The sequence below is a fragment of the Argentina anserina genome, chromosome 1, assembly GCF_933775445.1.
Source record: "Argentina anserina chromosome 1, drPotAnse1.1, whole genome shotgun sequence".
In the NCBI taxonomy this organism is placed as follows: Eukaryota; Viridiplantae; Streptophyta; class Magnoliopsida; order Rosales; family Rosaceae; genus Argentina; species Argentina anserina.
In genome coordinates this window covers 9,497,042-9,522,728 of record NC_065872.1, presented here as the reverse complement: position 1 = coordinate 9,522,728, position 25,687 = coordinate 9,497,042, and the positions used below count along the sequence as shown (strand labels likewise).

Below are 25,687 nucleotides of genomic sequence, written 5' to 3'. Positions count from 1 at the left end.
CTCCAAAAAAGAGAGTAAAAAAAAAAACAGAGAGCTAGAAAGTCTCTGAAAGTGAGAGAATATATGGTGATCGGAAGGAAAGGTAATCCCGGTCACAGTAAAAGAATTCAAGTGGGAAAATATGAGATGGGGAAGACTCTAGGAAGAGGCCATTTTGGCAAAGTCAAGTTTGCAACGAACGTGGAGTCAGGCCAACACTTTGCCGTCAAAATTCTGTAGAGGAAGAGAATCATCGACCTAAACATGGCTCATACGATAACAAGGGAAATTGAAACTATAAAGCTTCTCGAACATCCAAACGTCGTCAGATTAACGAGATTTTGGCAAGCAAACCCCAGATTTGTATGGTCCTCGAATACGTTGAAGGTGGAGATTTGTTCGACAAAACATGTCATAAGGGAAGAGTCACAGAAGCCGAAGGCAGGAAGATTTTCCAACAGTTAATTGACGGCGTAAGCTACTGTCATATGTAAATTAAATTACATGATATGAGTACAAACAAAAGATCATATGCATAACAACTAATCATTAATTTAGTGAATGAGATTAACTTACCATCTTCATGAACGACGACACCGTGATCCATTGTGCCTTAATCCGAAGTCACAAGGTGGTAGGCAAGGTCTTCCGTTAGTCAGTACTATCTGCTTTGTCAATGGAGAGAAACTCACGCAAATAACTCGTAGTGATAACAAGGACATTTACCATCTATATATAGAGAATCTTTAACCCTTAAGAGTCATTCCATTAAAGACATCTTGTAAGTTAAGTCATCTTATTTAGATTCCTGATTCAATACTGATTTGTAGTCTTGCTTCTAGACTTAAATTAGGATTCCTTACCATAATAATACACGAAATCATTAGGAACTAGATTTGATACTATCTTTGTTTCCATGTAGAAATAGATTATGACTGATAGAAGCACTTTGTGCGACGTTCTTAACATGTTTTTACCTCAATTTGTACTTTGCTTAGCCCTTATTGTTGTACTATTGAGTCATTGAGTCGTAGTAAGAGTCTTGAGCGGTATTGGATGCATTTTTGTGCTTACATGAGTTCAAACGCATAATTGGTTTAGAGTCCTAGTTTGACTAGGAATCCTTGTTAGGTTTTGAAACTAATTATCTCTTACTTATAATTTTATTTTCTTATTTTCAGATTGGATTGAAGAGATAATTAAAGAAAAAAAAGATGGAGCCAAATCATGCAACAATTAAATAGAAGATGATCATTAAAGGCATAAAACATGACATGTTTTAGGGAATAAAACATGGCATGTTTTATGGAATAAAGCATGACATGTTTTAGGGAATAAAACTTTCCATGATTTAAGGGATTAAAACATGTCATTATTATAGGAAGAAAGAAGCAATTTCAAACCCTCTATCTTTCCTCTATATATACATGGCTTCACCTCTCAAATAGAATCACTTCTCATTAGCATTCAAGAGCCAAAACTCTACTAAAACACCACCATAAATTTCCCTCACAAATTAGCCAAGCCGTCCACCCCAAAACTATCATCATCTCCACCGAGTTTCACTATTGAAGACACACCTCCAAGGTTCCTACAACGTGTGATTCTCGCAACTCATCTCCATGGCTTCGTCTATTTGTGTTAATCTACAATTCTTTGTCTATGAAGATTGTAAGTTGTTATTTATGTGGAAATATTGGTTTTGTATTTGTTTTAGAATTTTCAAATTGTATTTGATATTTTTTTGAGACTATGCCGAATCTATGTTCTTATAATTAATGAGTTTGTATTTCTATTGTTGTGTTCTAATCATCTTTCTCATACTTTTAGATAATTTTCAGATATGTGCATATGAATTTAGTGGTTGGATGCAATCCCTAAGATTGTGTTTGAGTGCTAGATTCATCAACCATATTAACACAAATCGAATCATGCCCTAAGTAGGTTCGGTTTGTGTTGATTAAAAGTGGTAAAAATTCTGGAAATTTGCATGTGAAACCATGGTGGGTGACGCCACACATGAAACATGTCTCCAACAAAGATTTGGTGCTTAAATGTAATCTTGTTTGATTTCTACTCTAAGTGTTATTGAATTCGATTGCATGCAAATTTAGATTAGGCCCTAAGTCAATCTAAATGTTAATTGAAATCTTGCATGATTAGATGATCTCCTAAGGCTCTAATTGTATTGGTGTCTAAAAAGTATGTAATTGGTCGAATTAGAATGCATGATAGGTTCGAACTTGTAATTATGTGGTGTAATGGTAAATTTGGTTTAAGTTTGTTAAAGAAAAGTCGATCATGTAAATAGTAATTTAAGTTTTATTTTAGTAGCTAATAATCAATCTCAAACCCCCCATTATTTGTTAATACTAAAAGTTTAGAGTTCCCTTCAATTCCCCGGAAAGAACGATCCCTGCTTATTCTATACTAACGATGATGTTTTACAGGGTTTATTATAGACGTTTTCATAAAACGCTCTATCAATGACATTAAATATGATAATCATATAATATGTGATATGTCCAAAATTGATCTAACAATCTCCTACTTGGACAATCACTTCTGGTTTATGAAAATCAAGTTCCTGTAATGTCAGAAACTATACTGCCTACTGTAGTGCGCGCTAGAAACAATTGAATCAAAAATCCCATCACAACATGGTCACCTTATAGTTACTTATGCAGAACAAGAAACGAGTTACACTTTTAAAAAAAAATGCAGAGTTTCTTTGCTACAACATAAGCTCCTGCAAAATACATATGTCCAAAACCTCAGTATTGAGATATATATATATATATATATATATAATGTGTATTAACAAGTATATAATGTATATACATCAAATCCTACCGTATGTTCTAAAAACAAAACTTCAAGCACTAAACTGGACACCAATGACTTTATAACTTGCTTGAACCATATCATCATGCTAGACATGATTAAAGTCATCTGATATACAAGTATATATACAACTGTAACTTATTTGTATAAGTTTTTAGAAACTAATGTAAAGCTGCAGCATGACATAACAATTCTGAAATACCTCAAGACTTTATATAAAACAAAGAAAATTCTTATTACAAGGGTAATTAAAATAAGAACTCGAAACTTGTAAATTTTAGTTTGCTTCTACTGGACTTAGCTCCCACCGACCTCAAGCATCTAAGTTAGGCAAAATGCCTATGCTCTCTATGTGTTTCTTGAACACTTTAACTGGTAATGCTTTTGTGAAAGGATCAGCTAGTTGTGAGTTTGTATCTATGCTTATAACCATTAACTCACCCCTTTTAACCCTCTCCCTAACACTATAATACTTTAAATCTATATGCTTGGAATTGCTAGATCTCTTATTGTTCTTGCAGAAGTACACAGCTGCCTCATTGTCACAAAAAACTTCCAATTCGTCTTCCACAATGTGACTGAGTGCTTGAGTCTGCTGTAGAAAATTTCGTATCCATACCCCTCCACACACTGCTTCATATACTGCTATGTACTCAGCTTGCATGGTTGAGGTTGTGATCAATGCCTGCTTCATGGTTTTCCAAGCAATAGCTCATCCTGCTAGCATGTACACGTATCCACAAGTGGACTTCTTTGAATCAGGGTAATTCCCTGCAAAATCAGAATCTGAAAATCCAATAACCTTCAAATCCTTGACTTGTCTGTAAACTAGCATGTGATTCTTTGTCTTTTGTAGATACTTCAACACATTTTTCCCTGCAACCCAGTGTTCATGACCTGGATTAGATTGAAACCTTGATAACATCCCAACTGCAAAAGCTAAGTCAGGTCTTGTGCAGACTTGAGCATACATGAGGCTTCCAACTAATCTTGCATAAGGCTTTAACTTTATGTTCTCCTTCTCAGTTTCAGTTTGTGGCTGTTGACCTCTTGTGAGCTTGTCATCTTTAGACATTGGAACTTCTCATCCAGAGCACTGTTCCATACTAAATCTCTTCAGAACTTTATAAATGTAATTTTCTTGGGACAATCCCAACAGTTTATGTGCTCTATCTCTTTTAATTTCAATCCCTAGTACATATGATGCTTCACCTAGATCTTTCATGTCAAAATTCTTTGACAGAAAGCTTTTGGTATCTTTTAGTAGTTTTAGATTGCTGCTAGCCAAAAGTATATCATCAACATATAGTACTAATAAAATAAATTGATCTCCAACTGTTTTTAAATAAACACACTCATCAACTAGATTTTCAGTGAATCCAAAAGAGGAAATCACTAAGTCAAATTTCTTGTACCACTACCTGGAAGCTTGCTTGAGTCCATAAATTGATTTCATCAGCTTGCAGACCAAATTATCATTCCCTGCTTCAATAAATCCTTATAGTTGTTTCATGTAGATCACTTCATCAAGCTCTCCATTTAAGAAAGCTGTCTTGACATCTATTTGGTGTAGCTCCATATCATAGTGTGCAACTAACGCCATAATAATCCTAAAAGAATCTTTACAAGAAACTGGAGAAAAAGTCTCAGTGTAGTATATGCCTTCTTTTTGCGTAAAGCCTTTTGCAACTAACCTTGCCTTGTGTCTTTCAGTGTTTCCTATTGCATCTTTCTTGGTTTTGTAAACCCACTTGCAGCCAATTGCTTTCTGTCTTGGATCAGCTTCAACTAATTCACAAACTCCATTTTTCTCCATTGACTCAATTTCAGATTGCATAGCTTTTTGCGAGTTCTCTGACTCAACACATTCTGTAGCTTGAAACAAAATTTGTTGGATCATTGTCTTCTACACAATCTTCTACTACGTCTGCCTCAGTTAGATAACTAACAATGTAAGGACAATTCCCCCCCCCCCCAAATTTTGCTTTTCTAGCTCTTTCGGATCTTCTAAGTATATGATTTTGAGGAAGAGCTGGAATTGGATTATTTTGAGGTTGTGGAGGTTGTGGAATTAGATTAGGTTCTGCTACAGGTGCCACTGCAGCAATGGGAGGATTCAGAACAACAATATTGTTTTAAGGATTGTCAATTTGCATTCCTTGATCAATTTCATGATCATCTGCATTTTGATTTTCTCTAATGATGTCATCTGCTAATTCATTATCATTATCTAAAGGTAATGTATTTGCTAAATCCTCATCCATCACAAGTTCTTCAAAGTCTGAGGATAAATCCTCATAAATTGTATTGTGAATTTTCTCATTTATGAATTTTACTTGATGAGTTTCAAAAATTCTAGTAAAATTCTGGGTGAGTGTTTAGCAAAATATAGCTTGTAACCTTTAGATTTATTTGGATAACCTATGAAATAGCAGCTAACAGACTTTTCATCAAGCTTGCTCATTTTTGGATTATAAATCCGAGCTTCTGCTTGACAACCTCATACATGACAATGAAAAAGACTTGGTTTTCTACCACACCATAATTTAAAAGAAGTTTTCTCTATGGCTTTACTTGGTGTTCTGTTGCAAATATAACTTGCATTTTTTAAAGCCTCTTGCCATAAGAATTTTGGCAACCCAGTAGTACACATCATACACCTAACCATATTTAGAATGGTTCTATTCTTTCTCTCTGCAACACCATTTTGTTGGGGATTATAGGGTGTTGTATATTGAGCTTTAATTCCATGCTCTTGCATATACAAGGCAAAAGGATCCTTTTGTTGACTTTTTTTTGTATATTTTCCATAAAATTTCCCACCTCTATCTGATCTTACTGTTTTGATCTTTCTCTCTAGTTGATTCTCTACCTCAGCCTTATAGATTTGAAAGGCTTTAAGTGCCTGTGATTTTTCTAAGAGTAGAGAAACATAACTGTATCTAGAGAAATCATCAATGACTGTAATGAAATACACGTTTCTACAGATAGTTTGGTGTTTTAATGGACCACAGATATCAGTGTGTATGAGTTCCAACAACTCTTTACTTCTTACTGCAGTCTTTTTCCGTTTGTTTGTCATCTTACCCTTAAAACATTAAATACAATCATGAAGGTCTGAAAAGTCTAATTCGTTTAAAATGTTGTTCCTTACTAATAGTTTCAGTCTCTCTTTGGATACATGGCCTAATCTTCTATGCCATAAATATGCAGATATTTCATTGTTCCTGGTTCTCTTGACACCAATTAAGGTGCTAGTACTTTTAGTGCTATCTGTTTCAACAAAAGAAATATCTTGTTGAGATATTGAACAATTTAACTTTATATGATCATCCAATATCACACCTGAACCAATTTGCTCTTTATTTCGAAAAATAAGAATTCCTTTATTTTCAATCAAAAAACTACATCCAGATTTAACCAATTGAGAAACTGAAACTAAATTCCTTCTCATGGAAGGTACATAATAAACGTTATTCAAGACTAGAAATTTTCCAGATCCTAAATCAAGCCTAAGACATCCTGCAGCTTTTACTGCCATCTTCATCCCGTTTCCAACACGCAAGATAACATCCTCACTTCTTGGAGTCCTGGTCTTGTTGAACCCCTGTAAGGAATTAGTTATGTGAATAGGTGACCCGGAATCATTAACAAGATTAACTTCTAAAGAAAAAACCGTATTAGAAATAATCTTACCATTTTTAGCTAGCCAAGCCTTATAGCCAGTACAATCCTTTTTCATGTGACCTACTTTCTTACAAAATTAGCACTTGAATCTGAATGGTTTGTTATCCTTTGGCCATGTGGTTGCTGATGTCTTAGAGATGATCTTGTTAGGCTTAAGCTCGTTCTGTGGATGTGACTTTCTTTTCTTAGGCTTTTCAAGCAGGTAAATAGTTGAAGTTTGCTTCTTAATCCTCTCCTCATCAGAACAGATGACTATTAGTTCATCTAGAGTCCAGTTTTCCTTTTGAGCATTATAGCTAGTCCTGAGATGGTCAAAACTGCTTGGGAGTGTGTCCAGTGCATGATGCACTAGCAAGGTGTCTTGTACTCCCACCATCATCTCTTTAAGCCTATTGTTGATATTAATCAACTTTAATAAATGCTCCCTGACTCCTCCAGTTCATGAGTATTGCAGGCTATGATATTCCTTGTTTAGCCTAGCTATCTCAGCTTTCTCACTCTCTTTGAACTTAGCTGACACGGCCTCCAGAAAATCAGTAGTAAATTCCGGCTCAGCCACGCATCCTCTAATGCTTTTAGACATAGACTGCCTAATAACATTCTTAGCCATTAGCCATCATGCTTGAATGCATCCACTTCTTATAGTTAGCTTTGACTGTGGTTTTATCATCTTCTGCTAGGGTTTCAGGTCTATCCTCTTGAAAACAATAGCCTATCTTGTCATTCATGGTGATATATGTTTCTACATAATTCTTCCAAGCTCTAAAGTTTGACCCAATAAGCATTAAAACACTATTGAAGGTGAGGTAGGTGCTACCTAAAGAGCAAAATAAAATTTTGTGCGTTCTTAGCTTTCAGTGTTTTCTGTTTTGTCATACAATGCCAATCAAGACAAGCATAAAACAAAAACAAAAAATACCATAAAACAACACAGTCATATACTTGCATGTAATTCAACCCATAACTTTAATCAACACTAAGCAATACTTTTGAGCAATTACTTAACATTCTGTAATTCTTTTCAATAAGCCACACAAGATAAAAACATGTTATCCAAAGAATCAAATCAACATCTTTAGACAGAAGATCTAATTCCAAGTATCTGAATTTATTTTCATCAAATATGCTTACTGTTGTCTGTATTCTAAAATCATATTTTAACCACTTTTTTGGAAAAATAAAACATGAATTTAAAAACACAGAACACAACTTTTCAGTTTGTTATCTTGAAAATTCCCTGCAGATATCAAAGAAGAATGCTTTGTGCAATATGTTCAATTATACCAACAGGAAACCACAAACCAATTTTGAGATTATAACTTTGTTTCCTACCCAGATAATCTTTATAAGAAAACTAAGCTATGTGCCTTGTAAACCTTTTACAATGTATAAAATTGGGAGATTTTAAACTTCTGCATACATTGTCCATCAATTACAGTACACACATAGAATGCAATCATTCAATTCAACCTTAGAGTATATATTTGTATAGAAAATTAAATTTCCCAACCATACAGGAACCACACGTCTACTACAATCCAAGTCTCTAAGCTACTCATATATGCACGATGGGTGTGCTCTAGGGTTCTTATGTATATTCATATACATATATATATATATATATATATACTTCATATACTCTTCTTAAATTGAAATCGAAAAACCTTTAAGAAAAACCTGTTTTGCTTTTCCCCCAAATTTGCTGCAGTTTTTGAGCGGAAGCATAGAACAACTTTATGAATCAGCAGAAATTCCCTTTGGGTTATGAATCCAGTAAGAGACGTCAAGGTCTCAATTGCTTCCGATCCAGTCGTCTTCCCATATCCAGAAGCTTAACGTGGTGAAAAACACAACGGCTAAAAATTTTCTGGGTTGTTGTTCTTGAGTTCGGATTGGGTTGAGACCGGATCCGCATGTTTGCAACCGGTTCGACCCATAAAGCAATTTTTTTTTTGTTTAAAATCTAAAAAATGATTTTTAGCTATGCAAAACTGAAAATTTTTGTGCTCATAATCGCTCTGATACCATATGTAAATTAAATTACATGATATGAGTACAAACAAAAGATCATATGCATAACAACTAATCATTAATTTAGTGAATGAGATTAACTTACCATCTTCATGAACGACGACACCGTGATCCATTGTGCCTTAATCCGAAGTCACAAGGTGCTAGGAAAAGTCTTCCGTTAGTCACTACTCTCTGTTTTGTTAATGGACAGAAACTCACGCAAATAACTCGTAGTGATAACAAGGACGTTTACCATCTATATATAGAGAATCTTTAACCCTTAAGAGTCCTTCTATTAAAGACATCTTGTAAGTTAAGTCATCTTATTTAGATTCCTGATTCAATACTGATTTGTAGTCTTGCTTCTAGACTTAAATTAGGATTCCTTATCATAATGATATAATACACGAAATCATTAGGAACTAGATTTGATACTATCTTTGTTTCCATGTAGAAATAGATTATGACATTAAACATGATAATCATATAATATGTGATATGTCCAAAATTGATCTAACATCATAGCAAAGGGGTTTGCCATTGGGATCTTAAGCTGGACAACAATCTCCTAGAAAAGGAAGGAAACATGAAGATATGTGACTTTGGCCTCAGTGCTTTGCCCAAGGATTTACATAAAGATGGGTTACTACATACAATATGTGGAACCCCTACCTATGTTGCTCCTGAGATTCTCACAAGACGAGGGTACAATGGCGCTACCATCGATACATGGTCGTGCGGTGTGATCTTGTTTGCCCTTCTTTTTCGGTTTCTTCCTTTAACGATAAATATCTTGCACTTCTTTATCGCAAAATCTTTAAGGGGGATTTCAATATACCCGATTGGTTTTCACCTAGTGTAGCAGCCTTGATAAGAAGGATTCTTGATCTGAATCATGTAACCAGAATAAACATGAAGGATATAAAATCAGACGAATGGTTCAAGCAGGACTACACCCCTGCAGATTCCTTTAGAGACGAAGAAGATATACATGTCGATGCTGAAGTTTTTTTTTTAGGGGAATTAATTAACTTCATTGGGCATAAACCCTTCCACAACCATAAAGATCAAATATAAGAGATGACATGTCATCTTTCATACACAGTAACAACTAAGAAAGCAGATAAAGACGTAAAAACGCGTTGATTATACAAACCAAAATCTGAAAAGTTCGAAACGAAAAAACTAACAACAAAACACAATAACACATCAAGCCCAGAGCATCAATTTGAGTACTTTCAATGTTAGTGAAGTCAAAAGAAAAAACATGAGGGAGGATCTTTCACCCCTACAAGAGGTTGGAAATCAAACATAGCCAAACAAAAATGAAGAGAGAAGCTGATGTACCGGGCCCAGCCCACTAAGCCACAGACATAGCCCACAACACAAAAGCCCGCAAACCAGCCTCCCTGGTTCTTGACCACAACCACAACCAACTGCTGACCACCATGGGGATTGCCACTGCTTCATCATTCAGGTGGCTTACTCGGCCAGAAGGCCATGCCTTCGCCGACGCCTACGGACAAACCAAATCGGCATGCACCTGCCAAAAGGCGTCCGCCCACCCACTGGAAAACAAAGCAAGCCATGAATAGAATTTGTTGTTGCGCGCCAACCAGGGAGACTAGACGTTGTCGCCGCACACACTATTAGCCACATAATCGAGATTCTGCTTCCTCTAAGCCACAACCCCCGAGTGGAGCAATCAAAAAAAAATCGAACTCAGGCACCGATCGCCGACACTACCGTGCCTTTGCCTGTGCTTGATTGCCTATGGTAGTCGACGCTGAGCCGTTCTTGAGCAGTCGGCTATGAAGCCGCCGCCGTGCCTCACGAAATCTAGAAACCCTTGGTTTCATAATGGGTGCTCCGGGAAAAGTGGAGCGTTAGAGTTTGGGGAAGCAATTAATTTTGATAACTACTTCTTTGATTGTCGTTGCTGAAGTTTTAAATGTTCCGATTTGGGTTTTTCAACTTTTAAGGTCCCGGGTTTTCTTCGGGCTCTATTATGTTGTTTCGGGTTTTGTGATACAGACTTTCAGAGCAGTGAGTTTAGTGAGGAAGAGAAAGAAGTCTGAATATGTTCTTTCGTGGTGCCTGAAAGAGTCCAAGTCCATACTTGAGTTTTCACAACTTATTGGATATCATCATTTCATGCCGGCGCGGCCGATTATGAAACGTTAGAACATCAATCAGAATTCCCCAACACACTGTACAGCCTGTACTTACTAGAATTGTTGGATAGTTCTTATGGCAAGTACATTATAAATAACAAACTATAAAAAGAGATCGAGAATTCCAAAGAGTAGAGAGTTAATCGAATAGCTTTTCTTCAATTTTTCTTGTTTGCCAAGTACATTATAAATAACAAACTATGTATATGATCGATGTAGCAGGTTATGTTACTGACGTCTGCATTATGTTATGTTTCTCAATTCTCATGCTGCAACGTACTCTTCATGCAACGAATTAGTCGAGTCTATATCTACATGATATATTTAGTACGTGACTACGTGAGCTGGGCCGAGTCTGATCAATGTTCTACTTAGATCTCATGACACAATCCTTTGGAGATCCTACAGATACTCGATACCATGCATATACATTATTGCCCTTTCCAACTATAATACATACGTATAAAAAAACTCTATAATACATACCTGGCCAGCTCTTGCTGATTCAACTGCTCATCTGGCAAAGTCTACTACATGCAGTTTTAGTGGAATTGTTCTCTTTCTCTTACTGCTTCCATTGCTTTGTATCGTGACCTATATATTAGGCTTAAGTTGTGTTGGAGGATGGCATGAGCAGGATGCTGCTAGTAGCCTTTGATTTTTTTTATTTTTATTTTTAGAAGAAGCCTTTGTTTTTCTTTCTCTCTCATTGAAAAGGAAAAAAACGGTGTTACCCTGTTCTAAGTCTTACGACAAACACTTCCTATCGATAGAGAATTGAAGACATGGTCGCGTTTTTAGTTTTGACCTGGCAAAGATAATTTTAATTAGTCACCGCCTCTTTCAACTACACTCATAGTGGTTAGGGCATTGGACCTGTATGCATGGTAGTACTATGTCAAATTTCATTTTTGTCACCCATGATGCCCGTATTATAAAATTAACGATCGATGTGGAACAGTATATCTGTATATGTGTGAATCTGGACAAAAATAATAATTTTTCTTTTAAACAGGATCTAAGGATTTCCCACCTATTTCTTGTTGTGATTCGAATACAGATAATTTATGATTCTCATTATGACTTTACCAACGGATCATACAAAAGAATTGTCACTCAAGATCTTTAGTCCTTGTTCATTTTCATCTTAGATTGTACATAGATAAGGTCATATGTTGGATGTCCATATATGTCTGAGAGAAGGTCGTCGATCTTCATAGGAAAAAAAGGTCGTTGATAAGTTGAATAAGAAGATAAACACAGTTTATCAATCATAATTGATCCAAAAGAATGATATTATGAGACTTCGAGTGTGATTTTGAACAAAGGCCCAATTTTGGAAATTGATTAGTTTTCTCATTCATTCATAGTTTCATAATATGATACTAATGTTCACAAGGGAACACGAATTTGTCAAATTGATCTACTAAAACTCTAAAAAGCGTCGAGGTGTGAAGTTGGTCATAATTAATACATAAAAAAATTATTAATATATATCACTCATGCATGCGCATCAGCGTATTATCGTGTCAATAACAACTTATTCAATTATCATACAGTTTAGCGTATAGCCGTATTGGTGAGTCTTTCTGATACTCAGATCCCTATTGCCACATGACTCATGTATTCTTCATAATCTAATTCATATATATGAGGCTGCTATGATTGTACAAGCTAATAGTCCACCTGGCTTTGGCCATCGCTATCGGTTAACCGTCCGATATCAATCAACCAAATTGAAACCGTAGGTTTCTAGCACTTGGAATTGCAAATGGTCATCACCATATTATACAATGAGCTAGGTTCAAATGTGTGATACTAATTAAGTTAACTAGCACTTGAATATTTGTGTTTGCATAACCAATTAAACTGAAAAGTGTTTAACTATGCTAAACTCGATATGATACAAATTTAGCAGCAAATTAACATAAGTTTGTGAGTTTGTGACTACATTAATTAGCCTTTTCTTATATTCTTATAGAGAAATCGAAGCATCGAAATCTCAGGCATCCTTATTATATAGGACAAACGAACTTAATAGTTAATCAACACAAAACGTTAGATGAAGCTTCAGCCTGCACCCCTTAATTATATTCCACAGGCTTCCTCATCTTAATTCTTTTCCCACAAGTTAACTAATTTGTTTAAATAATCCAGTGATTCATTTCGTGTAGTCACGTACTATTGTTCTTATATATCTCTAGTTTACTCGATAAATTAATCCTGATCCGGCTTCACTTAAGTTGAGTACGTCTTTGAAAGGGTCTCTGCACTTAAAATTGGAGTAATTATTATGTGTACCCGGAATACAACATGACACTGTCAGGTGGTGTACCAAGTCAATTATGCACGCGGTGAAAGGGAAAAAATTATTTAAATATGAGTAACTAATCAGAAACAAACCCAGTAAAAAATGAACTAATGACCGAGGAACAAAATCTCCCCGATATTTCCGATATATCCTCCGATATCTCCCTTTTAAAAAAAAATGATATATATTAGGGGTAAATATCTTATTTTTTCCCGTATCTGCGATATTTCTCCGATAACATAAAATATCTCCGATATTTTTCCGATATTTACGATATATCCGATATATCTTCGATATTTTAGATAAATATTTAAAATTTTTCACTTGACCTGGAGTTTTTGATTAATTAATCACCTCAAGCCTCGAGAGATATAAAAAGTAAGACTAGAATAGTAATCTTTCACTCATCTAATTTTTAATTTTTCGTAAAAGATATCGAGATGAGGAGTGAAAGTTCAAGTTTTAACTCTTAAAAGTCAAGCCATATCAGTGACTAGTGCTCTCCTTGACCTTGAGAGAATCCAAAATAAAGGGTCACAACGTAATCTCATACTCTCATGATGATCATAAGAGAATATCCAGAATTTTAATAACAAGTGTTCTCCTCGAGGAATATAGAAAGAGTAGTAATCTTTATCTCATTGACGTCCTCTCAAAAGATATCTAGATAAGGAGTGTTCTCTTTGAGCACTATTGGGGAAGAGTAAGAAAACATGAGTCACATTGTAGTCTTTGTCTCCTAGAAGTTCCCTCATACCTTCATAGATTGCTAGCAACTTGTGAACCCATCATGGAAGGATGATAATACTAAAATTTGACATGCGTATTTTAGCACAAACGGCTTCCTTTTCTGTTTGTGAAAGAAAGTTGAGTACTTTTGCTCTTATTCATACAAAGCAAAGGAACCGTCTTGCATATCAGAAGTTGGAAAAACTCGTATACTACTACTATAACATGAAATTACGACTACGTGATAAACGAGCAAAAGGTAATGTGATCAATGAAAACAACTATATCGATCTACTTCATGTTGCTAGTGAACCACTTCAGAAAATATTTCATCTGATGTTAGTTCAGTTGCCTTAAGTTTTGATTCTATCAGTTTAGGCACATAGCACAGTGGGATGTCAAAAGAATCACATGAAGTCAACTATCAATCTAGTCATCCTATTTACAATTATGGTCAATTTAGAGACGTTTATGATCAATTACCGAGTTGGGTTCATCCTTACTATTCCCTTCTCGGAGAAACTATTAGTAGCTCAAAAGAGATATATGACTATCTTGTTAACTATTACAATTCGTACTATATGGCTCGTATGTCTTGGGCAAAGTATTGTAGTTTTATTGACCAACGTGCATCTTTTCAAAAACCTAGAGTCCCTTTTGGTACTAGATAAAATTAATAATTGTATTTGTTTGTATGTAATTCAATAATAAATAAATAAATAAATCGGAAGAGTAACGATATTTTTTTTCCAATATCCCCGATATATCTAATATCTCCCTTTTTAAAAAAACGATATATCCACCGATACCGATATTTTGAACTTTGCTAATGACATTAAAGAGATACGCCACATAAACTATGTACCCGGTACATATAATAATTTTTCTCAAATTTGTCTCTCCTTACCGTAATAACCGCGCGTAGAGATTACCCTCTCTCCCTTATTATATGACCACCAACTAGCTAACTAAATGAAATAATTCAAACTAATGAAGCAGACCTAGTCACTCTTCAGCCTACGCTTTTAAATACTCATTAGCCTTTATATGTATCTATGTATGAACCCAACACCAATGAACATTCCCTTATATATATGCTCATTTTTGTATAAACCCACTTACATATCCTCCACAATCATATACGTACTATCTCTCTTTACCGTGGATTACAATTATTAAGTTTTCCGGTTTTATGTGAGCAAGCTTGATCTACGTGTAAACTATATTTCCAGCAAATCGGTGATCCCATGGACAGGATTGAAACTATATGAGATATTGTTCTTCTATTACATGGTGAGCAAGGCGATGAAGAGCAGTAAAGGAAGCAGATTCATCAGGTTCATGAAGGCGCCGATAAGGGTGTTGATTAAGGCAAGGGATTTCTACATCAAGAGCATGGCCGAGTGCTCCACTCGATTAGACTACGGTGGCATGGCCATGGGGTGCCCTACTGCCCAAGTCCCAAGTGCTTTGCCGAGAAGCTTCAGCACCAGCTCCGTCGACTCGTCAAGCAGCAGAAACAACGATGATTACAGAGAGCTCATGAGGGCTGCTTCTGCTAGAAGCACTTTGGCTTATAGCAAAAATATGGAGGATCTTGGGAGAAAGCAGCAGATCCATAGTACTACCGGAGGCAATAATGAAATGATGAATCGTAGTCGCAGCGTTGGGATTGGAAGGATTGATGAAGACAAGGCTTGCGAATTTGGTGAAGATGTCAAGGTCAACAAGAATATGTTTCCAAGAAGCAGAAGCTCTGCTATTGCTAGGAGAACAACGTTCTAATCAATCATATGGTATAATTTTATCTCAAAGTCAATTGTTTCTTTGTTTCCCTTTTTCTTTGTTTCTTTCTAGTCCTTTCAGATTGAGTTAATGGAAGCTGGTCAGCTGTTAGTTCAAAATTAAGATATTAAAGTAAATTCTTTATATCCTACGTGAAGAGGTGATTCAGGTGAAGTTGTTCGAGTGAAAATATAGTATTCGGTTGAAAGGGAAGATGTCGAAGATATAAATTTTTTATCAAACTCTAGCTTCGGATGTACAGGCTGTGACTTCTATTTGTCAAAATCGAAATGTTCATGTATGTGATATATGCCCCTATATAGTACTAATTTTTAGTTACCAATGTGATCATTTCTCTAATAGCAACTCTTCAATCCAAAAATCATCCATAAAATGGTCAATTTGTAGGTATATCATGTACGTCTCACCATAGGTGGTCTCCATAGCTACGGTTTACCAACTAATCAGTATACATATTTTATATTTTTATATTTTCAAAAAGATAGGCGATATTAACTCCTTTGTGACGACATTTTTGAGAGGATAGGAGCCAATACCCACAATCCCGAAGGAAATGAGCCATTACAACCAGCAACCCACCACCAATTATATTAGAAAAAATGCAACGAACCAAGTACGTACAAAGGGAAAGGGAACATGAGTTACATTGGAATTAGCCAATCCCTTCATTATTTTGGACTCATGACAATTAGAAAAGAAAAAACCAATTGATGTGGTTGGTGGAACGTACGTAGTTTGTTTGCATTGTTCCAATTAGTTCATGTGTTTGTGTTTGGATTAGGGGTTAGGGTGTAAGGCAAAACTACATGATAGAGGATGTCCCTCCCGTTCCCAACAATCTAGAATCAATGTAAACTATTAGGGAACGGACTCATGTTTGGTGTCTCATAGTTAACTGAACTCGATATAAACCAAAGCTCATTGCGGCATTGGTTCATGCAATGTTGTGAACTTGTAAACCCGTTACAAGTAAGTTTACTGACTTCTAACACTGTCATGAACTCCATAACAACACAAGATTGAACACGTTTAGATTTTCAGTTGCAAAGCCCCTTGTTATGTCCAGGTGCAAAACCATGGCCAGAAATTCCGATTAATTTTTTATTGAGGGTCGATGAAATTCTAATGAACTGATCGATCAGAAACAAATTCATCCCCCATCATCGAAAAACCAAATTCATCCCCTTTCATCACGAAAGCATGTTACACTGGATTGGTCATTGGTGGGGTGTTGTCACTATATAATGATGTGCTAATAATAATTAACAAAGTTGAAATAGTATCGGAGGAGCCACTAAGACATATATAGTGATGCATGATGAAATAAATGTGTCTTTATTGAATATTGTGACACCTATATATAGGCATTACAAAACCACAATCTTGTAGGATTTGGAGTCCTAATCTATTACAGAGATGTGAATATATCTCTAATTGTTACAACCCCGAAATTTCGAATGATAAAATTTTGAATTCGAAACCATGATAATTCTAAAACAATCTCAAATATAATGAAATCATCCTACAACAAGAGTATATCGAAACTGAGTTCACAGTACGACTCAGTTGATTTGAATAATACATTACAGTTTATACACTCAAGTATCAAAACAATTGAAAATGTAATATTCACTCAATCTTCACCGCAAACGAAGAAGGAAACCCTCGGTAATCTTCCGAGTATGCTCTCTGTTGGCATAGGCTTATGCCTGTCATAATCAGCGCAACTATCAACACACTAAGGCTCATAAATAGCCAAGTCTCACAAAACCAGCATAAAACCAGCCGCACTAGCTGTGCAACGAGCCACCCCGTGACCAAAACCGACTATTCTGCCTAATGTACGGCACATAAGCAGTACTCTCCATCAAAATAATCCAGCCAACACAACGGGTTTCGATGTTTGACCCGAGACCAATTCGGAAAATATGCAACAAGATAAAGACCTCTTAGAGGAGAAGCGCATTGCAGCACACCATCACAACATCCTAAACAAACAACGTGTGGCACGCTTCTACAACTCTAGAGTGAAGAGCAGAACACTTCAGCTCGGTGACTGGGTCTTGAAGAAGGTTCAAACAAAGGTCACCGGATTACGCCCGAGATGGGACAGACCATATAAAGTCGTCGAGATAGTGGCACCAAACACGTACTGCCTGGAGGACAAATACGGAGAAATACTAGGCCAGCCTTGGAACATAGAACAGCTTAAGTACTACTACAAGTAAAGGTTCGCGCGTAGCGCAATACATAGGGACTTGGACTGTTTTAAGTACTTACGGCACACTGCCAAATCTATCTTTGTACATTCGGCTACAACCAGTCTATCAATAAAATGAGGAATTTTTCAAACCATTGATCCTTACTACGTCAGTACACTAGCGTACCACGGCAATTAAGTTCCTTCAACAGACTATTTGATTGTACGCGCAAAAAAGATAGTATTGAGCATGTAGCCAAAAGTATAAAATAACAATCACACAACATTCTCTACGGCAATAACACAAGAAACAAAAAACTACTTTGAAAGCCCAAGGGCTTTAGTTCATTAAGATAATCAGTACGACACACGACCTATTACAGATGAAAACTTGAAAAATATAACGGAAAAAAAAATGAAGTGCATCGGTTACAAAGGAGGTTCTTCCATTATGACCAGTCTTTTAACTCCCATCACATTCCTCCCCTGCAGCTTGGGCTACGCCGCGCCGTTCAGGTGATAATCACATATTTATGTGACTTTTATTGTGTTAATTATTCCTTTTACTTAGCTATTTTGTTATGTTTTTATATTTTTAATTAAATTTATTTATTTTTAGGTATTTTGAAGTGGAATAAAGAAAAAGAGAAAAATATACACCTATATTATGCAAAAATTTGATTTTACTTTGGGTGTAATCATTATTTATAGATCCACCACTTCCTTCTTTATCACCAACTTCCTCCATGATCATTCATTTCTTTCATGATCACCCACTTCTTTTCACTTCATTCCATGATTACCCACTTCTTTCATGATCATTCACTTCTTTATCACCCACTTCCTCCATGATCATTCAATTCTTTCATGATCACCCACTTCGTTCCACTTCATTCCATGATCACCCACTTCTTTTCATGATCATTCACTTCTTTATCACCCATTTCTTCCATGATCATTAACTTCTTTCATGATCACCCACTTCCTTCCACTTCATTCCATGATCACTCACCCCACTCACTACATCATTATCTCTCACTTTTCTATACTTTTTCCACCTCCATTCTCCTATATAAAAACCTTCATCAACACCATCTCCATACACACCATTTTTCCACAACCAACCAAGAGAAATAAAGAGAGAGAGGGGAAGAACCTCGCGTAGCAGACACGCTCCGACTTCTCGAAGTTCCTGTTTACCGAGAGGGTCGTAGCTGCACACACAATCACATATCAGTACGCTAAAAAAAAGGCAGAAATTGGAGCGTAATGGTGTCACTCATGATAGCGGCGGAGTAATTCTTGCTCAAATAGCAGGTAAGGGTTGGTCAACACCTTCAAGTCATGGATCAAGTCCTGACCTTGGCACCTCCACAGATACGTCACACGATTGACACGGTCAACTTCGCGTTCCAACAACACCAGCCTTCTTCCAGCTGCGCAACATAAGAACAACCATACGTCAGTACACAACTACTATGCAGAACTTAATCAATAAAACTAACACCTACAGTTAATTGCTTGAAAGTGTGAAGGGATACGCTTTTTCGGGAGATACTCTTTCCCATCAATACGCCCATATTTCCACCCACTTTCTACGACGAAGCTATTCTTTCGCCAGTTAGCTTCCGAGGAAGGCCAATTCTCGAAGACTTGGAACTCGCTACGCTCATCCCGCCTAACGAACCGCAGTGGGAAACTAACATCCCGACAGGTGGAAGAGCGAGCAGAGGCCAAGAATAACCCGCCACATGTTATAGCTGACCTGCCAAGCCGAACTCCGCCACCAAATATTGCAGCCGCGGATCCAACGATAATTCAACCCCTAGCCGCAATAATGAGGGACTGACCAGCGCGTATCCCTCGGGCAGTATCGAGCCGTACTCATCCAGCTCAATGGCCCGTGCCACGATCGTAGTCGGCAGCTTGAACTCCTCCACGTAGCCAAGTACAGCGGCGAGGTCTGCCCCATGCGGCTCCTCCACCTCCGATCTTTGCACTCCGCCATCTAACCAACGCTTCACATGCGCTGGACTCGACGTACTAGTCCTAGAAGCGCTCGCAATATGTTCGGAATAAGGCACACCTCACTCGCCCGATCTCCTAGCGTCTTGACTCCATCGTACTAGACAATTCGCTACTCTCCCAATTCGCTAGTACTCTCCCAAAGACCGTGGCACGATCCTCACAATGCGAATGACTACCCCTACTTCACCATACCAGGTTCAGGTAGTTAGCCTCAAACTCACTCGTCCACGATTGAGACTATGTTGACGCGAACCAACTTCCCTCTACAGGCGCGGAATCGCTGTCAGTTAGTATATTTATCTTAGGCATTACGCCGCAGCAAGAAACACCGCAGTCAAAGGCGAACAATCTAAACCTAGAAGTTAGAGAGTTAATCAGATCTGGCCTAAGAATATCACAAGGAAGAACATGAAGAACATGAAGAACACGAAGATCACCAAACCTAGTTTCGGGCTAAACTCATCGACAACCACCTACACAAACACCCGACTTAGCCGAAAAACACTTACCCAAAGATCAAATAGACCCAAAACCCATCAATTTTGACGGAAAACCCAAGCCTAAAACCGCTGCATCACCCCATAACCCAAAATCACAAAAAACAACCAAAAATACAAACACGAGTAGGAAGTTTCGACCAATACATACCTTGAAAGCCAATTTGCCCAAAACTCCCAGCAAGATTCCGATCAAGCTTAGAGAACAGGATCGAGAGAAAAGGAGGGAACGAGAGAGCTTTCAGAATTCAAAAAGCTTGGAACTGTCGATAATGACAGTCCCTCTCTCCCTTTCACCCTTTTATACTAACTCCACACTTCATCACGCCCGTTAATTTCTCAAAGACACTCCCAACTCCCAACTGTTGATAGAGAGAGACGTTACTCGCATCGTAGTCGTTGACCCAAAAGGCGTTGTCCCAGATCTCACCACGTGACATGCGTTACCGAGACGACGCTTCGGTAACGTATGCAATAACTACTTCAACCACTAACGTCACCCTCTTCTGAAATTGAACCGTCCACGGCATGTTCACCCAACGCATATCCGACATGTTCTGCCCATAGCGCGAATCGCACCTCTCTCGACCCACGTCACAACGCTCATTAATAGCGTTCAAAGATGTCCTAAGCGTAAAGATTTACTACGCTATGACGGACACACTACGCGCAAAGATAGCATCCAAAGACGTCCTACGCGTAAAGATTTACTACGATATAACGGACGCATTACGCTCAAAAATAGCGTCTAAAGACGTCCTACGCATAAAGATTTACTACGCTATGACGAACGCACTGCGCTAAAAAATAGCGTTCAAAGACGTCATACGTGTAAAGATTTACTACGTTATGACAAACGCACTACGCTCAAAGATAACGTCTAGATGTCTTACGCGTAAAGATTTACTACGCTATGACGGACGCACTACTCTCAAAGATAGCGTCTAGGCGTCCTACGCATAAATATATACTACGCTATGACGGACGCACTACGCTCAAAGATAGCATCTAAAGACATCTTACGCGTAAAGATTTACTACGCTATGCCGGACGCACTACGCTCAAAGATAGCGTCTAAAGACGTCCTACGCGTAAATATTTACTACGCTATGACAGACGCACTACGCTCAAAGATAGCGTCTAGACGTCCTACGCGTAAAGATTTACTACGCAACGATGGACACTACGTTCAAAAATAGCATTCAGACGCCCTATGCGTAAAGACTTATTACGCTGTAACGGACGCACCATGACCAACAACAACACTCAAAGAGGCTCGTCACACAGTTTAATACACTATCCGCAATTTTAGCATTCCTTAACCGGGGAGTGGGGGACTCTGAGGGGGTCCGCAGGACCCAACACTGATTATGGCAAAATACTTAATTTTAACTCCCCAGTCAAGAAATTGCCTCCATAAACTGGGAACTTGGGGGGACTTGTTGGCATAGGCTTATGCCCACGATAATCAGCGCAACTATCAACACACTAAGGCTCATAAATAGCCCAATCTCGCAGTACCAGCATGAAGCCAGCCGCACTAGCTGTGCAACGAGCCACCCCGCGACCTAAACCGACTACGGATGCGCCCTCACGCGCATCCTAAAGAAGGCTCCAGAGAATACCTCAACTGAACTTTGTCCCACATCAGAAGATGAGTGAATGATCTACCTCAACTCAACTATAAAATGTCAAACCCTTGACCTCATGAGGTAGGCAAACTAAATTATTATTATCAACCTGACTTGAGCATTGGAGAGTTGAAGACCATACCGTCGTGGTCTCCAATTTGACGATTCGTGCTACTTGTGATAGAAACAGAACAAGGAGCACGGCGTATCTTGTGAACGAATAATGAAGCGTATCGTCATAACGTAATACACAATATTAACACTCTCTGAGCCTGCTAATCCCCACCTGCAGAACTATCTCCTACACTATCGATTTGATGAACGAGATTATAAACACAAGCTCGTATGAGTAAACCAACATTATAACATACATCACATAAAAAGGAAATGTAATCAGAGAACATTTTAAGACATGTGAACTCATGAGACACTGGGAAACCCATCTGGTTACCCAATATCATTTAAAACATGTGTACTCATGAAACCCAGACAACTCATATGTTATCCCTCATGTAGTACAACGGCAGACAAACTAGAGCTCTAACTGATCGTAATTGACATCCGGCCAAGGCTTGGTTCCGATTTAATGCCAACAACGTCCGAAGACTAGAAAACGTTTTAACAAGATTCAATGTTAAAACCACGCACAATATAACAATTCACGCATGTTTATGTACTACAACCAATTAATTCTTGCACAACAATATATATATATATATATATATATATATATAATGCCACTTCAATAATCCATAATACCGAAAAGTACATTATCTCACTTCTGGTTCATATATGTGTTAAAACAATAAACTTCCATAATTTAAATAAAAACCGTAACATTATATAATATAGAAATCCATATATATTTATCTTATTTACCATTTTGTACACATACACAACCCATTATATTATATAGATGTCATAGTTCACTATTTTAAAGAAATCATAATTATGAGTCACCGCCAAGGGTAGACTTGTCATAGTGACTTTACTCGCTTTATTTCCAGCGCGCAACTTCTACAACACCAAGAGCGATTCCCGCACTTGTCTCGTCGGAAACCTAATAGCATAACAACGTGCTTAGAGAACGACCCGTAAAACCTTTGGTGAATATTAAAGACAGCAGAAACACTGTTCACAAAATATTGTTCATAGAACAATGTTCATAAAAACTATTCACGCGCCCCACAGACGGTCGCGCGTGAGCTTGCTTGCGGCCACCAATTTCACCACTTTTTCCACTTGCATCGACCTATGGTTTAACATCGTCTCCTCGCTGCCCACTTTCTCCCACGCGCCGCCCTAGGTGGCGGCACGCACACCACCACCATCTCCAGCCAAACTTCCATAATTTACAAATTATCCAACATGAAAAACGTAGATCACACTGCGTAGCTTGTAACCATACCTGCAGCTCGCTCGGATTCGACCAGAGGTCGCCGGAAAATGCCGCCACAAGAGATCGGATCGGAGGTTGGAGATCAGGATTTAACCGGTTCGATTCAAGCGTCAATTCACCTGGAATCGGAATAAAGGAAGGAAGGACTACGGAAGGAAGCGTCGCAAGCTTCGGCGTCACCGAAGACGGAGCTTGGACGGCAACGAAATTGCAGAACTTCAAATCACCGATATGGCTTCTAGGCGGCGATGGGCCGCATGCCACGTCTGCAGGCTGGAGCAGCCGACTGTGCGGTTGTCTTGAGATTGGCGGTGAAGGCCACGATGGCCGGATGCAGGAGATCGGCGATGGAGGGTCGGGGGAGAAGAGAGAGAAGCTGCCGGGGGGGGGGGGGGGTTTCTGAAAGTTAGGGTTTCCCAAATATTCCTTTTATACCTTTCTAAAATCAGAAACTAAACTTCTGTTTTCAACAACTTTCATATACGACATCTGATTAAGGTTTGCCTCATGTCCACGAACTCGTATCGACGAGCTCTACAACTTCTGTGAATGACATTTTTAGAGATGAGCGACAGAATAAAAGTCGACTCTCGAGCCACTGAAAATGTAATGTTTTTCAACTTTAAACCGAAATCAGTTTCATTTCACAAAGACATCGACGAGAAAGTGTAGAAATGCGATTTTACTCGAATTACCAAGCTTAATAATTGACAAGAAATTATACAAATTTAATTCGAAAATTCGGGGTATTACACTAACATGAAACCTAATAAGGCTAAGACACACACATGGGTAGAATAGTAATTCTCCTGGAACACTCCCTTTTGTGTCGCATGCATAGGTTGCATGGCGCACAACATTGCGTCGGTAAAAACCTTGTTAAGCAAAACAAAAAACTCTTGGGTAAAACAAAAGCTTGATCGAAGGGAAAAAGAGCACAACACACTAACTACTTAATGATCTTAACATGTGATGTAGACTCCCACTGAAGTCTACCAAACTCTAAAGTTCTAATAAACGACGTATGCCAATGCTCTTCATATGTTTCACAAAAGTAGATTTAGGCAAAGACTTAGTGAACAAATCCGCAACATTGGATTTTGAACTCACTTGATTGATTTGAACATTCAACAACTTTTGTTGTTGAACATTGTGGAAGAACTTGGTCGAAATATGCTTGGTGTTGTCTCCCTTGATGAAACCTAACTTAGTATGCTCTATGCAAGCAACATTATCTCATAAATGCACGTATGTTGATCAGTTGTAGAGACTAATCTACAAGAATCACGAATATGACGAACGAGTGACCGTAGCCAAATACATTCTTTAAAAGCTTCATGGAGAGAAATGATCTCCGCGTGATTCGAAGAAGTAGCAAGAAAAGATTGCTTCGTGTATCTCCTAGATATCGATGTATTCCTAATGGGAAATACATAACCGGTTTGAGAACGAGCCTTGTGAGGGCCAGAGAGGTACCCTGCATCGGCTAACCAACTAACAAGTTGTTTGGAGTCTATGCATCGGGGGAAGGAGCAGAACGGGGCCGGTTGCTGCTCTCGGTACCTTGCACGGTCTCCACGCCATGGCGGGCAGCGGCGTTGCTGTGGCAAATGGTGGTAAAGCCGGGGTCGATAACGGTGATGGTGTGGGGAGATACCATGGCGTTGTTCTCTCTGTAATAGAGGTAGAACAATCTCATGTCAAGGGAACCTTACAAGTACCGAAATAAATGTTGATACCATTCCAATGACGTAGCGTAGGTGCGGAGCTAAATTTAGCTAATTATGTTCATGTCATCAACGTAGACCGCAACGATGAAGAATCTAGAATTTGTCTTTCGTACGAACACGCATGGGCATAGTTCATCATTCTTATAGCCCTTCTCACCAAGTATTAATGCAACCGATTGTACCACATTCTTCCAGAGTGCTTCAATCTGACTCATGAACACTCCGTGGTCTAGCGGCACTTGATGGAGGTAAATGTAGTCCCTCTAGAGCTTTCATGTATATACCTGCGTCAAGATCCCCATAGAGATAAGTTGTGACCACATCCATAAGTTGCATGTTTAGTGTTTCGGACACTACCAGACTAATGAGGTAGCATAAGGTAATGATGTCCATAACAGGAAAATAAGTATCTTCATAATCAATGCAAGGTCGTTGTGAGAATCCTTGGGCCGCAAGTCTTGCCTTATAACGCACGATCTCGTTCATCTCATTAAGCTTACGAATGAATACCCATTTATGTCCAACAAGTTTGACATTTCTTGGAGTCAATTCAACCTTTCCGAAGACTTCTCTCTCCGCGCATTTAGCTACAGAGCGAGGTTCAACATCGTCTTTAGATATGATCTCATGTGCAACAGAATAAGCAAAAACCTCATCAA

General features: G+C 38.1%; 1 protein-coding gene and 1 pseudogene across 1 annotated transcript; both read left to right on the top strand.

Annotated features, from left to right (window-relative positions):
* The first annotated feature begins 63 nt into the window (after positions 1-63).
* On the top strand, positions 64-9,600 carry LOC126801388 (CBL-interacting protein kinase 1-like; annotated as a pseudogene).
* A 5,220-nt stretch (positions 9,601-14,820) lies between these two features.
* On the top strand, positions 14,821-15,819 carry LOC126783979 (uncharacterized). The gene has a single exon (XM_050509498.1). It carries the CDS (start codon positions 15,028-15,030, stop codon positions 15,520-15,522), a length of 495 nt encoding a protein of 164 aa, XP_050365455.1. The 5' UTR covers positions 14,821-15,027; the 3' UTR covers positions 15,523-15,819.
* Positions 15,820-25,687: the final 9,868 nt, after the last annotated feature.